Source organism: Macrobrachium rosenbergii, chromosome 27, assembly GCF_040412425.1.
Source record: "Macrobrachium rosenbergii isolate ZJJX-2024 chromosome 27, ASM4041242v1, whole genome shotgun sequence".
Classification (NCBI taxonomy): domain Eukaryota; kingdom Metazoa; phylum Arthropoda; class Malacostraca; order Decapoda; family Palaemonidae; genus Macrobrachium; species Macrobrachium rosenbergii.
In genome coordinates, this window is record NC_089767.1 from 33,484,467 (window position 1) to 33,502,008 (window position 17,542).

General features: G+C 32.4%; 1 protein-coding gene across 1 annotated transcript in view; it reads right to left on the bottom strand.

The window, feature by feature from the left end:
- Window positions 1-17,542, bottom strand: part of jus (julius seizure) — a 470,955-nt gene that overhangs the window by 160,354 nt on the left and 293,059 nt on the right. Inside the window, exon 4 of the mRNA XM_067128685.1 lies at window positions 1,314-1,352. Within this exon, the coding sequence (XP_066984786.1) occupies window positions 1,314-1,352 (39 nt within the window). The remainder of the gene's footprint in view (window positions 1-1,313; window positions 1,353-17,542) is intronic.

Here is a 17,542-nt window from a genome sequence, read left to right on the forward strand (position 1 = left end):
AATATGGCAAAGGTTAATTTGACAAATAATCTCTCTCTCTCTCTCTCTCTCTCTCTCTCTCTCTCTCTCTCTCTCAGTTCCTCATTGGACGAGTGGGTATCGTTCTCATCTAGCACTCTGCTGGTCTCGCGTTCGATCCTCCGACCGGCCAATGGAGAATTAGAGGAATTTATTTCTGGTGATATAAATTCATTTCTAGTTATAATGTGGTTCGGATTCCACAATAAGCTGTAGGTCCCGTTGCTAAGTAACCAATTGGTTCTTAGCCACGTAAAATAAATCTAATCCTTCGGGGAAGCCCTAGGAGAGCTGTTAATCAGCTCAGTGGTCTGGTTAAACTAAGGTATACTCAACTTCTCTCTCCCGACATGGGGATTGCTCAAAAACAAATATATGAAAGTAGGTCACAAACCGAAGATAAAGTCGCCTGATTTAGGAACAGACCTGATGTGTTCCCTTATTTCTCTTTCCAACTATTCCATCTGGAATTAAAAACCATCCAAAAGAATTTCGTAGACCCCTTTGGGAAAGCACGATACGTGCCCTCAAAAAAATCCATCAACTAGACTCTGATGGTGATTGACATCAATTTACGACGGCAAAAAACCTTCAGCCCTGAGAGAGCTTCCTACATAAATACAAGATTACGCTTTCACAACCCATTAGAATGGTTTGTTTAGTACTGACTAATGAATTACAAGGGCTAAGGTTTATCGTTTCCATTTGAAAGATAAAGTGAGACAGGATGACCTTTATTCCATTGTCTAATTAGGTCTAGAATCGGTGTTTTTTTTCTACAAAAAATACAGTATATATGTGTGTATATATATATATATATATATATATATATATATATATATATATATATATATATATATATATATATATATATATATATACTGCTAGAATTATGTTGTAATTTTATGATTAAGTATTTTAAAATATCTTATTATGTAAAAAAATCTACATTTTCCTTAAACTGATTTACTGAGAGGGAAGAAAAAAGGTCATTTTACCAACAGTCTGTCATTCCTTCACTGGACTGGTATAATGCAAATGTAGACATAAAGCCTTATGTGACATCTACATCCATTTCCCACTCAAAATAATAAAAAATAACTTATGTATTACCATCACAAGATACATTCTATAACACACTTAACAGACAGTCTAAACCAAAATATTCACTAGACATCACATCAATAGCCAGACTGCAAACCTAAGACGTAAACACATCAAGAATATGCCAGGGGTCAAATATCTTTCTGATGGGGTGACCCCGTACGAAAATCTGGGTCCTGAAAGTGACTTACCTAATTGTCCTTTCGAGTTCGCTGCGTCGCCGGAATTGTCTGAAAAATGAAATGGACAGTATGAGTAAGGGTGGCAGGAATTACTTGACGGAAGGCAGAAGCGTTTGGCAGGAAAAATCTAAGGAGAATTTTTAACATACATAAAATATATTCTTTCTACTCTAATATATCTGAAAAAGGTTATAATAATAATAATAATAATAATAATAATAATAATAATAATAATAATAATAATAATAATAATAATAATAATAATAATTTTCCCAAATTTACAAGAATGAACCATTTAATTAATCACAAAATCTGAGTGTTAGTAATAATAATAATAATAATAATAATAATAATAATAATAATAATAATAATTATTATTATTATTATTATCATTATTATAATAAAGTAAACGAACCAAATTACCAAAATTTCAGAGAATGAACCATTTATTAAGTCAAAAACTCTGAATAATAATAATAATAATAATAATAATAATAATAATAATAATAATAATAATAATAATAATAATAATAATAATAATAATACTCCAGAATTTCCAAGACAGCCTTTTATCAAATCTCAAACTCTGAATGAGACTTCCTATCGCACAGGTACTCTCTTATCTGCTGAATGGGCGTGTCATCACCAGGCAGTCCTAATCTCTCTCTCTCTCTCTCTCTTTGCGTCTTCTTCTCCGAAAGTCCTTTCAAAGGTTAACCTATACTAATTTTTTAAACAGCCTACGCCAGAAATTTTGATAAAATACAAACGGAAAATTGTTTTGTATTGCTATGTCTGTTAACAGAAATATAAATATAATAAGATTAAACATAAAACACAGTTTTAAGCTTTATGTTAATATTTCTGTTAACGAAAAATTAACATGACAAGAATACACATAAACAAAGTATTACCGCAGAGACATTCTTTTACGACTAAACTTTCTTCCAATTTTTTTCATTACACTTCAGCAACTTACGCACTTAGCTGCCTAACGAAATACTTTGTGATACATAAAGTGTTGAGTGCTGGCCTTTAAGTGCCTACTGCTGTTGGAGGAAAGTGGGAATTAGAACAACACTTGAAAGTTAATATCAATCTAAGATACTGCGCATTTTTTTCCTGAAAGTACCATATTTCTGTTGCTCATTTTACTATTCAGTTGAAGCTTTTCATAAGTGACATTGCTATAAACAGGTCTTGCTTGATACTACTTTCAAACATTTTAAATATCAATGTATACATACATTACACGCTTGCATTCATATATATTCTGTATAAATATAAATAAATACAAATATACTTAAGAGGAAAATAAAAAAATTCATGCAATATAATTCACATTATATGTACATATATGTGTGTGTATATATGTATGTATGTGTATATATATCCATGAGACTACTTGCAAACTTTTTCAGTATCAATGTATTCATACATTACACGCTTGCGTTCATACATGTGCTGTATAAATATTAATAAATATCAATATACTCTTTCAAAACCATTAGTTAATGTTTGACATCGGATCAGTCCTACACTGATTTCTTTCCTAGAGCTGTGAAATATAAAAATTCCCTAATACATAAAATACATTAAAAGAAAATATGTGCTATGTGATAAAGGCATTCCCTGACAATTATCGTTTTGGGGGTACTTCCCGAACATTATGTTACTGATTTAAACTCTGTAAGCTTTCAGAAGAGGTCACCAACAATGCCATGATTATTAAAAATGAATAAGATTTATGGACATTCAATACGATTTCACTGCTATGAAAGAAACGAAATAACATAAAGAATTATCACAATGAAAAAAATTTATGATTCGCGTCCTAGTTTTCTACTAAAGTGGCCTAATTAAAGGGAAGCAACGACCTTCAGGATATTTAATTTCTAACTGATTGTGACATTCCAAAAAGCCCCTATAAAGACTTTCAGAAAGACTAAATTCATTATTACCAAAAGAAAGCGGCATCCTAGAGATAAGATCAAATCTACTACTTCAAAATAATGCAAATAATACTTTATCGAAAACAAGACTTTGCGACACAAAGGTCTAATATCGCTAAACATCCTCCTCTATTTTTCAGCTTAATCCCTCATAGGGATCGCCGTTTTCAGTAAGCCTCGGTGCTCATTCTTCTAGGTTCCTTTTCCTCTGCGACGCCAGAGAAATTTAAAATCAATCAAAACCAATAAAACACCATGCAAGCGCAAGAAGACCGAGAATTGCACCTAAAACTTGAAAGGGAAATATAAACTCTGATTGGGGTCGCTGTTTTGAGCGAGCCTACCATCCCTTGCATCTGCATTCGCTGCTCATCACCTTGTTCCTATTCCTCCGCGACGCCAGAGAGAGTCTTAAACATCAATCAAGCAAGCAAGAAACCCCAAGCAAATGTAAGAAGAAAGAGCCTTGCACCTGCAACTTCGGAGGGAAAAGGAAAGTGATCTGAAGCCATAAAGAGAAACCAAACTTTGACCAATACCTCAAACTTCGCCAAACTCGCGATAACAGCCAGAAATCTCTGGGAAGAGGGCGAAAGCCTCTGGAAAATCACCCTTAAACCCCATTTAAAGTTGGGGAATTATTCCTTTAAGCTTCGCTCGCTTCCAGACGGGATTGCTCCCCGGGCGAGAGAATGAGAGTCAAAGAAAACGAAGGCGTCACGAAAAGAGACGGAAGGTCGATGGTCGGTGGGAAGTAAGGAGATGGATAATTGTGAAAAAAAAAAGGTAAAAAATGCGCCGAAGTTTCTTCAGCGCAATCGAGTTTTCTGTATAGCCGCTACAGCGTATAATCAAGGCCACCGAAAATAGATCAACCTTTCGGTGGTCTCGGTACAATGCTTTATGAGCCGCGGCCCATAAAACTTTAACCAAGGACCGGTGGTGATCTATCCTACATCGTTAACAGAAGCGCGATTATGGCTAAATTTACTTTAAATAGAATAAAAACTACTGAGGCTAGAGGGCTGCAATTTGGTATGATTGATGATTGGAGGGTGGATGATCACCATACCAATGTGCAGCCCTCTAGCCTCAGTGGTTTTTAAGATCTGAGGGCTGACAGAAAAAAGTGCGGGCAGAAAAAAGTGCGGACAGAATAAAGTGCGGACGGACGGACAAAGCCGGGACAACAGATTTCTTTTACAGAAAACTAAAACCAGATATTTATTTTACGATTAAAAGTATTACGTGATGAGACCTTTATGGGTTAATCTCATAATGATGAGAAGATTATAATTATTTATAAAATTTACTAAAGAGTTTAGGAAACTAATGACAATCATACTTAAAGTAAAAAAGAAAATATGACAGATATTTGACACTAATGATGAAAATAAATTTTATAACAACATAAAACAATAGCAATATTAAACATAATGAACATTATCAAGATTCTTACTAATATAACGAACAACAACAACACAATCATCATCAATAATATTGTTTTCGTCCTCACAATCGTCAGTATATATATAAATAAATAAGTAAATAAATAAATAAATACACACACAAAAATAATATGTATATGTATATATATAACATATATATATATATATATATATATTAGAACCAAACACTCTTGCCCTTTCCATCGACTTACGTACCAGTGACCAAATTATCGATCAATAATTACTAATGGACTTTCGACCCCCGATTGATATATCTAATTTGCCGCTACCGGAAGGAGGATCTTCACCCAATCCGTCACTGAATGAAGTGAAGAGAGAGAGAGAGAGAGAGAGAGAGAGAGAGAGAGAGAGAGAGAGAGAGAGAGAGAGAGAGAGAGAGAGAGAGAGATTTTTACCGAGTGGTTTGAGAGTAATGTTTGGTACAGTTTAACCACATAACCAGGTTTCGTACATGTGTAAGTATGTATGCATATATATATACATACTGTATATATGTACAAAAAATATATATATATATATGTATATGTATGTATATGTATTATGTATGTATGTATATATATACACACACACATATATCTATGTATAAACAAACTATGTCAATATTCTTTCTTTACATTTGCGTAAACGAACTTCCTCATCTTCTAACCTTCACAACATTACAAACAATTCACTATACATTGTCCATATTGGCTGTGGCAAAGACTCATGAAAAATGTAAATAAGAGAATCATAAAAATTGATGAAAACTACTAGTTGCCAATTTCCAACCTAAAAGTAATTTCACGGTTCATTATATTCCAATATGAATCTCCCAATATGGCTGGATCTCAACTGGTAAAAATGAAATTCAACAAATATAATGGAAAAAACAATGACGATTATAAAGAGCAATCATATGCTGATTAACATTGCAAAAGGAATTATAATATAATCAACACAAAAAGGAATAAGAGTTAACAAATACAATAAAAAATAACAATAATAATTATATATGGCTATCAAAAAACTGTGTACGCATCTCTGAAACAAAAATTAAAAAATAAACAACAAATGCAATAAACAACGCAAATAGGAAATATAATATAAGCAACAAATAATGAATGAAAGCTAACAAATATAGTATAAAATAAAAATAACAACTATAACAGTATAAACATCTCTGAAACAAGAATTAAAACAAACAACTCAAAACAAAATAAAAATATATAGAAAACAACAACAACAAACAAACATTATTGCAACAGGAATTATAATATAAACAACTGAAAACAAAATCAAAATATACAGAAAACAACATTAATAAAAAAAATTATAGCGACGGGAATTATAATATAAACAACATACAGAAAACAACAATAACAAACAAACATTACTGCAACAGGAATTATAATATAAAAAACTGACCAACAATCAAAATATGCCGAAAACAACAATAACAAAAAAATAATAGCAACGGGAATTATAATTTAAACAACTGAAAACAAACAAAACCAAAATATACAGAAAACAACAAGAACAAACATTACTGCGACAAGAATATTATAAAATAAACAAAAAATAAAAATACACAAACAAACAAAATCAAAAGAACCTAACACAGACAGTCTTCTTTCAGCCTCAGACCCGAAACTGTGTATACGAGACACTGTACGAGATACAAGAAGAGCCTTCGCTCTGCTAATGAGACCTCAAACGAGATGTGAAATCCCCGACGATCAGTAACTACGCTAATGAAGGTTATTTAGTAATTACGCTCGGGAAGTTAATGCGGCATCTTGGAAAGTAATGTCGGGAGATCGCACACTGGGCTACACTGATGCTACTAAGGTTTTGGTAAGGCAAGATGCTACGATGTGTGTGTACAATTATATATATATATATATATATATATATATATATATATATATATATATATATATATATATATGTATATGTATATATATATGTATATGTATATATATATATATATATATAATTTGTACAAGTTCCTCGTTAGGTGAGTCGATAGAGTTGTGGGCTAGCATTTGCTAGGCCCGAGTTCGAGTCTCCGGCCGGCTAATGAAGAATTAGAGGAATTTATTTCTGGTGAGAGAAATTCATTTCTCGTTATAATGTGGTTCGGATTCCACAACAAGCTGTAGGTCCCGTTGCTAAGTAACCTTTTGGTTCTTAGCCACGTAAAATAAGTCTAATCCTTCGGGCCAGCCCTAGGAGAGCTGTTAACCAGCCCAGGGGTCTGGTTAAACTATGGTATACATAACTATATATACATATACCACATATATATATATATGTATATATATTGCATTTAATTGGATACATATATATAAATATATATACACATACATATACATACATATATTTACAAATATACATATACACAAATTCAAGGAAAAACCTTTACCAACATAAACGTTCTGGGGGGCAAATTGCTTTCAAACTTATGTAACGAGTTTCCTTAGAGCACTGCCCAGCAGAGGCATCACGGATTATTGGATAAAAGTTAGAAATCAGGGGCTTGCAAAGGTCCAGATTTTATTTTTAATTAAACTGAACTGACTTCTGTCTAGTTCCATACTTTTTAAACTTGAAATTCTCGTCGTGAGATGTACTGAAATGACCCAATATCTACTACTTGAAGATACATTAGTGAGGAGTGAAGTTAATTACAAATAGTTGTAGAATGCTTTGCAAATTAAATAAATATTTTAAATAAACGATACAGACTCCAGAAATTTTATTTACTCATATGAATTTGTCACTTAATACTTCATAAATAAAAGTAATGTACATTTTATATTACATTCAACTCTTTCAAAGTGATAAGCATTTTGGCGTGTGTGTGTGTGTGTGTGTGTGTGTTTGAGAGAGAGAGAGAGAGAGAGAGAGAGAGAGAGAGAGAGAGAGAAAGTATACTTTTCCATGCCATAAAATTGTCACACACTCTACACAAACCCAATAAGTAATTACAAATGTACAAGCATATATAATTTATATATATATATATATATATATATATATATATATATATATATATATATATATATATATATATATATATATATATATATATATATATATATATATATATATATATGTAACATACATATATATGATATATATATACTATATGTAAAATATATATATATATATATATATATATATATATATATATATATATATATATATATATATATATATATATATATATATATATATATAACATACATGTATATATATGTATATACACATATATAGTTTTATTATTTCATTACGCCACCTCAATAAAAGGAGAGAATAGCCCAAGCTGTTTTCTCTTGAGAGACAAGAGGCTAGTTGGGAAATGGAGGTTCATTGTTGTGTGAAGGGATGAGTGGGAGACAGAGGGAAAAAAAGATAGCAAAAGGAGGCAACAGGGAGAAGAAGGAGGGAGGTGGGAGGGAGAGGGAGAGGGGGAAGGGGGCCTATGAAAGAACAGGGAAGTGTTGTTGACATACTTGATAGGGAACTCGGGAGAGAGAATAAAATGGAAGGGAAAGAATGGGATACAAAAAAAAAAAAAGCGAGCATCCGTTTTCTCTCTCTCTCTCTCTCTCTCTCTCTCTCTCTCTCTCTCTATATATATATATATATATATATATATATATATATATATATATATATATATATATATATATATATATATATATATATATATATATATATATATATATATATATATATATATATATATATATATATATATATACATACATACACATACACATATACACACACACATATTACTATTATAATATATATATATATATAATAATAATAATAATAATAATAAACTAATAATAATAATAATAATAATCATAAATAACAACAACCAAGTAACAACAATTCAGAGAAAATCTTCAAGATAAATTATCACACGAAAATAAATTCCCCGAACATTTAACAAAAGCACGCCCTCAATATTTCGCAAAAAGTACCGAAGCATTTTTTCGGGGAGGGGCAAAAAACGAAAACCATACAAAGGGGAGGGCACTGGACGGCTAAAATAATGGAGAGGGGAAAGGTGAAAGCAAAAGCTAACACTTTCACTTTCTTTTGGATGTGAAAATATTTCGCAAATTATGAAAGACTTTCCGCTTTATGGTAATCTGTCTTTAAAAAGTTATATAGGGGCAAGATTTTATCATAAAATTTCATGAAAATTAGAATGAAAGTGTAAAAACTTTTGACTTGGGAATAAATGTAATTTTGGGAGAAATCAAAATTCAATATATAAATTTTTCAGAGAGGAAAATGTAGATTCATTTTTGATGTTATTAGTGTATATGTATATATACATATACATATATATATATATATATATATATATATATATATATATATATATATATATATATATATATATATATATATATATATATATATATATGCATATTAACATTTTGGATATTTTTTAAAGAAAAAGAAATTGAAATATTAAAGCGCTGTTAACCTCATTCACTAAATTTTAAATAAACCTATCCCGTGTAAAAAATAAACCCAAGTAAAAATGACTAGTTTTAAAGAAAAAAGTTTGTATCTTGTTACGTACTCCAAGGAAAATAAATTTCCCGTTGATATACAATAAAAACCAACCATTCTCGATCTTTGGTTGAAAACATCAACTTAGCAAAACCACGATAAAGATTTAAAGAAAGGAAAACGTATTTGCTAGATCTTTCCTCTCAGGGATCACACTATACGCAAAAACAAACAAGTAAAGTAGGAAGAAAATAAAGATAGTAATAAGAGGAAGGAATGAATAAATAAAGGATAATGTTCAGCGAGGAAATGTAAGACTTCCGCTGCCTGGGGGACGACAAAGACGTTTTAAAAAAAGTAACTTCCTGTATAAACGTTTGAAGGCCATTCGTTGCCTCTATAAACGTTTCGAGCCGAAATAACTTGAAGACATAAAGGTGATTTTAAATGCTGGCTCGCTCTCTCTCTCTCTCTCTCTCTCTCTCTCTCTCTCTCTCTCTCTGTGTGTGTCTCTCTGTTTTCATGCAATTGGTAAAAGCCATACATATTATGATTTTAGAAATAACTAAACACACACACACAAACACACACACATACATATATATATATATTTTATATAATATATATATATATATATACATACATATATTGTATATTGTATATATATATATATATATATATATATATATATATATATATATATATATATATATATAGAGATATATGAGAGAGAGAGAGAGAGAGAGAGAGAGAGAGAGAGAGAGAGAGAGCACAGCCCAGTCTCCTATCATTTTGACACGTCACCATAAAGACGGCAATAAATTTCTCATGAATATAAAACAGGGCATCTCTAAGAAGTTTGTGAGAGCAGGGGAGGAAAGAAAAAAATCCCTAGGAACTGGTGTGAGTGGAGGGAAGGAGGAGGAGGAGGAGGAGGAGGAGGAGTATAGCTTGGGGCGGAGGTGAAGGAGCTGTCTACTAAGACCATCTATTGATTTACAAGATACCATCTGGTGTTGTGTTAGCGGTTAGTCCAGTGTCCAAGGAATGTTTAGGTGCCGGGTGGCTGCTTTGCAGGTATAAGGTTTAATGGGGTTGATATACAAGGCAATTCATGTTAATTTGCGTTAATTTAGTTTAAAATACGTGAACTATTAAGTAAGAGGATTGTAGCAGGGTAGTTTTAACACCTTCATATTTTAGTTCTAGGCTTCAAGTGCCTGCTAGGCTTATTTCCAGCTATATGTTTCAAATGCCAGTGAAGTTTAATTCCAGCTACTGCTGAAGAACAAAAAATAAAATAATTTAAAGATTAGGCTTTACATTTAATTCATAATAGCTTTTTAAACTCCAGGAAAGGAAGATAAAAAAAAGTTCTGCGGAAACCAACATAATCAAAAATACTAAAAATATATAATAAAATATAAAAACTTGTAACAAAATGACTGATAACAAAAACTATTATGTGACAAGCGCTGACCCTAGAGACGTCTCAGCGACAAAAGGAATGCTAATGAGTGTACAAATAAAATAAAGATTCCTTATTCGTCTTCTTCGCCCCCCCCCCCGCGCCGCCTCTGGTTCCGTGACGAAACGACGCCCCAAGACCAACACTACTGTCAGTTAAGACCGCAATTACAGGAGAGAGAGAGAGAGAGAGAGAGAGAGAGAGAGAGAGAGAGAGAGGAGAGGAGGAGGAGGAGGAGGAGGAGGAGGAGGAGGAGGAGGAGGAGGAGGAGGAGGAGGAGGAGGAGGGGGAGGAAGGAGGAAGAGGAAGAGGAAGAGGAAGAGGAAGAGGAAGAGGAGGAGGAGGAGATTTGACAGGGACTGAACCCCATTCCCTTCTCATCACCCCTGGGTACCCCTACCCCTTCTCTAACCACCTCCTGACTAAACCCGTATCTCTACACATTCCTTTAAAACGCACACCTATACACATGAAGACATACGGTAGTTACACGCGTGGGCACGCACGCATTCTCATGAAAGTTAACATTCTTCGGAGGCTTAAAGAATTTTTAGGAATTCACTACGAAAATAGTGAAAGAAAAAATCAGAAGTTTTATTTATATCAGAATTCTATTTATGTCTCGATTCCACAATTACAGTTATGTTTCATGTCACCCAGATTCCTGTTTACCACTGAAATACTAATTTAAACAAATATACAAACAAGAATTAATTAAACAAAAGTCAAAATAACCTGACTTGAGGTAAACAGCATTAATGTATCGATGAAAACACGACAAAGTAAGATTAATTCTCGCTGAAACGTAATTTAACCTTTGAATAGACGAAGGGCCTAATATAATTCGGTTTTATGAAAACAGAATTTCCAGACTAAATCGAATGGAGATTTTCGATATAAGATTACAAGGCAATGCAATTTAATCTGCTTTGACCCCTGCAGGCCTGTTCCAGATGAAGAGGTTCATCTGAATAATAATAATAATAATAATAATAATAATAATAATAATAATAATAATAATAATAATAATAATAACCCTGACTAGTTGAATTGCTAATAAAAAAAAATTAGAGAAATCTAAACTGCATGTCCAGCACTATAATTCAAGAAAGATAATCAAGAATTAAATTTCAAAAAATATAGAAAAAATTCACATCTATTATTAGACCCCATAAGAACGAATAGAGATTTTAAACACTAAAAAAATAATAATAAAAAAAAAGATAGATAAAAGATAAAAGATTAGAACTCCGGTTCCGCAGGAGAAGGGGAGAAAAAGATTTTACAGTGAACGAAATACGTAAGAAATCGAAAAAGAATTACGGTGGACGACATATATAAGGAACGGGGAGAGAAGGAAATTCCTCTGAAAATACTTCCGAAGGATGTAAAGAAGAGGAAGAAGAAGAAGATATTTAAATAATGAGAGAGAAGAGGAAGACGAAAAGTGCCCTGACATAGAAGGGCCATTATGACAGCAAATATTTTCACTTAGTCGCGTGATGCATGATGGGGCCACCATTATTATTATTATTATTATTATTATTATTATTATTATTATTATTATTATTATTATTATTTTCACTTAGTTACATGACGCATGATGGTTCTACCACTATTATTATTATTATTATTATTATTATTATTATTATTATTATTATTATTATTATTATTATTATTACAATCAAATGCTTATACCACTACAATGAGAAATATTTTTATCATTATCGTTCATATCACAGTTAACATCATCATTATCATTCATTGTATTCCAACAATTATAATATTTAAGAACTTTGAGTGTGAGTGTGTGTGTGTGTGTGTTGTGTGTGTGTGACAGAGAGAGAGAGAGAGAGAGAGAGAGAGAGAGAGAGAGAGAGAGAGAGAGAGAGAGAGAGAGAGAGAGAGAGAGAGAGAGAGTATTCTAATAAAAAAACTTGCGAAAGTCTTTCTAAACTAATCAAACTGGAAAGTAATAAAGAGAAGACTTAAGACATTAAAAATCCTGCAAGGTTTAATTTTCACCTATAATCTTCAGATTATCATAATATGGAATTAGGACATAAATAATAACTCACTGAAGTCAAAGCAAGCATTACAGTGTACAAAATGTGAGGAAACACGCGAGCGAGCTTAAACCAGTGCACTTAGACACGTAAAAACTAGTTCCGTATATTTAGGAACTATATATATATATATATATATATATATATATATATATATATATATATATATATATATATATTATATATATAATATATAAATCTTCAATAAACCATTTTACACTTATGAAAATGAAGAATGCCCATCAAGTGAGCTATATCTAATGATTATCTATGTATAGTCTGCTAAGTAAAGGGCTGTAAGTCGAAAGGCCTTGCAGCACTCCATTGTTTCTCTTTCCTTCGTGGATTTTGACATTTATTTGTACACCCACCACGTTTCATATTTTCGTGATTCAGTTATACACATCTTTATATAATAAACTGATAAATTCAAAAGAGAGTTCAGTACTATAATTCCCAACTTAAAATGAAATAATATTGCAAACATATACCACCACAGCAAATAGTAAGCAGAAAATATTAAACATTCAGAAAACCACAGAATCAAGCAACTGGTTGCTGCTACCCAACATGTGTGGGGTCTTTGCAATCTGTTTGTAAACACTTTCAATGTTCGTAAACAATTCATCACAAAAAAACTTCAGCCAAGGCCAAACAACAACAAAACAACGAGATAACAGAACTGAGAAAAAAAAACTGACCAAATCCACCATTATGTAAGTAAGACTGAAAAAAAATCTTTTTTATGAAAGAGAGAATATTCATACTTCAGACAAGCAGTGAGGGAAAGAATCGTGCCTTTGCAAGCAGAAGGTGCTTTCATTGCACGAGTCTGCTTTCTGAAAAGACACAGACAATGAAACAGAAATGAAACTTGAATGAAGAAAATGTTTTGTTATTTTCCTTTTAATATCGTGTTATTAAAGGAAAATTATTCTACTGTTTCATGTATTTATTATTATTATTATTATTATTATTATTATTATTATATTATTATTATTATTATTATTATTATTATTATTATTATTATTATTATTCAGATGATGAACCCTATTCATTATGGCAGATGCCCATTACACCCCATTACATGAAACAAGCCCATCAATATGGTGTTTATTTGAAATTCAATTATTATTATTATTATTATTATTATTTTATTATTATTATTATTATTATTATTATTAATAGACCCTCTTCTATACACGTGGTGTTGAAGGTGATAGCTGCATCAGCGGCATTCAGTTTGTATAAAGTTTTCTCTATTTTTCTGATAATTGATTTTTCTAGGTCACTGCATTCTGCCAGTGAACGCCGATATTGGTCATACTTGGAGAGGAAACCAGGTTGCAAAATTAGGCAGTTTGAAGGACAACTCTACGGACGATAAACTCCCCATTTCAGTATCCTGTTACCGTTTACTGTGTAGATCGGAAATAAAACTACCTAATTTTGCAACCTGCTTTCCTCTCCAAGTATGACCAATGTCGGCGTGTTACTGGCACAATGCAGTAACCTAGAAAAATATTATTATTATTATTATTATTATTATTATTATTATTATTATTATTATTATTATTATTCAGATGAGCCCTATTCATATGGAACAAGCCCACAGGGGCCACTGACTCGAAATGCTAGCTTCCAAAGAAGTAACAGAAGGTAAGGGTTAATACAGAAAGAAGATATCAGAGATCAGAAAAGAATAATAACAAATTAATAGATAAACAGATGAGAATGTAAGTATATAATCAAAATAAAAGGAGAGAGAGAGAGAGAGAGAGAGAGAGAGAGAGAGAGAGAGAGAGAGAGAGAGAGAGAGAGAGAGAGAGAGAGAGAGAGAGAGGAAACCTAACCGACATTACAGTACATAAAATAAGGTAAAATGATAATCCATCATATTGCATCTATACAGACGGAACGAGTTCAATTGCCTACATCTACATTCATTAAAACTTTTGTAGCTCAATCCAGGCTTCCAAAATATAAGATGAAAACATCTCCTCATCACTGTAAACGAAATTTATTCATGAGAGGAGGACAAAAGGCTCTTAGTAAGGATCTGTACGTAATCCAGAAAGTCAGTCCCATTTCTTTTAAGGGTCTCTTGAGGTTGAAAAATCCAGACGTGCATTATGATAAATACCAACAAAGTGAAAAAAAATATATTTATAGGCATATTTTGAATTTTTATAGGAGTTATATTACAGTCACAGTAAGCAAAGGCTAATATGTAAAAGTAAATAATTCATACACAATTACAACCAAATTATACACAGTTGCAAACAATTCATACACAACTGCAAACCCTGTATACACACTCAGGCACTTTATAAACACACTCCCAAACTCTAAATAGATACGTGCGAGGCATTCATATAATAACAAGTATTCTTATAAAACCAAAAACATGAAAACTTCACAAGGAGCATACACTCACAACCTACAACAGCGTACATTTACAACTTATACAATAACAACCATTCCATACAAGCTAAAATCATGAAAACCTCAAATGGAGCATACTCTTACAACTTGCAACAATATACAATTACAACCACCCGTTATATATTCACAACAAACTCCCGACAGACTCTCTATTTACCCAACTTCCGGCCAGGTACACAAAGTCAATAACAACTCCGGATCCCCGGTCACCTTCCTAATATCTCTTTGATCTCGCCGACGCTCTGTAGTATCCATTTGCACGAAACAATACTCACCGGATGCTCGGCGTTTCACTGAACTGTGTGTGTGTGTGTGTGTGTGTGTGTGTCTGGAGGACCGTATGTTCATTCTGATGGATTGTATAACTCACAGGTGTCTTTATATGAATGAATGAAAGGATGTATGTGTACAAAGTCTCTTTAACTCATTATGAAAACTTTATATCAATAGCTATGAAAGGTATATAACTTACAATGAACACCGCATTCATCTTGCAGGTTATATCAATAACCACTAAAGGGGTATAACTCACAATGAAAACTGTATTCAACCCGCAGGTTATATCAACATTCATGAAAGGTGTAAACCTCACAAAGAAAATTGTATTCAACTTGCAAGATATATCAACAGTTATGAAAGGAGTAAAACCCACAAAGAAAACTGTATTCACCCTATAGTTTCCTGTTTCCATTATTCATTTTCCAAATGAAAGTTGTAATAGGCAAAAAAAATAAAAGCACTCAACTAAAATTTTCCCAAATCATTTGAAAGATAAAACTACTGACTGCCAAATATGTCAACTACATTAATCAACGGAATAGTTTGATCACGAGACCCAAAATATGTCGTATTTTGAGAAAATAAACAGAGTAAATAAACGTTTCCATTCAGAGAGCTATATGGTCTAATTGTCCGGCAATCTAGACAATAAAATTCAAATGAAACAATACCAATCCTTGAAATACGAGGCAGTAAAACAACGGATTACGGTTAAAATAATTTTGAATAAGCGAGGAAAATTATACAGACTTTGGTAATTACTGTAAATGTAAATAAAGGTTTGCACAATTTAACACTCTAGATAGTAAGAATATACAACACTTAATTACTGGAATATGATTTCCAAAAATAGACTTTTTAAAAGTCCCTCTCAAACATGAAGACCAAATATTATTTCTTCATCTGTAGTCCATCAGCTGAAGGGAAAAGTGTCGACCTCCGATAAGTGGGTTTCAAACGACGAGAGACCTAATTAGCTTAAGCCATTCAAGGGCGTTAGAGCAAGAGGTTCGTTCTGGAAAGAGTTAAATTTCTGGAAGGGTGAGGGGGAGGGTGAGAAGCGAAAAACGAAACGGTTCATGTATGCGTGTACATATATATATATATATATATATATATATATATATATATATATATATATATATATATATATATATATATATATATATATAAATGTGGGTGTGTGTGTGCATACATATACACTACTCATACATAACATATAAAACCAAAGATACTGTAAATAAGGTACATGAATACAAAAAACATGTGAGAATGAACATCTCATACACTGCAGAATACAATACAATCTGAGGCTCAACGCATAAAGGTATACACAAACAGTTCACGCATGAAGAATTTTAAGAGCAGTATATCTTCAAAATGAACTCTCGCTCTCTCTCTCTCTTTTACCTTCACGGCCCATTACCCCCATTCACTATCTCAGCCCCTCTTACCCAAGCCGTCTAGTAAAAGCAAAATCCCTGCCGTTGGAAAGCTAGGTTTTATATTTGCCTTCCCCAAAAAATAAGACAGAAAAAAAAAATACGGCAGTATAAACAACGCGCGATAAAATAGCAGAAGAAAATACCTAGGTGGCAACTCGGCGGGCGGGACAATTTGCAAGTTTCCCGACTCCTTGTGAAACTCGATGCTCCTTGCGAGAGACTGGGACTGCCTATAGCCCTAAGAGCTAGAGAAGACGCTTTTTACCCGCTGTGGAATACGATTCTCCTCTTCGGATTCAGGCGAAAACGTTTGACTTTTCTGTCAAAAATGTTTGATTTGTGAAAAGAATGTTTGAAAGCCATAGAAAAATGTTTGGGTTATATTTCTAGGCGTTTTTCCCCAGCACTGGAATACGATCCACCTTCGGATTCAGACAAAAACGTTTGAATTCCGGGTCAAAAACGTTTTATCTGTGAGGAGAAAATTTTGAAATCCATACAGGAATGTCTAAATGTTTGAATTATATAGAAAGGCGCTGAATTACAACGAAAACGTTTGCATTTCGGGTCAAAAATGCTTTATTTGTGAGGAG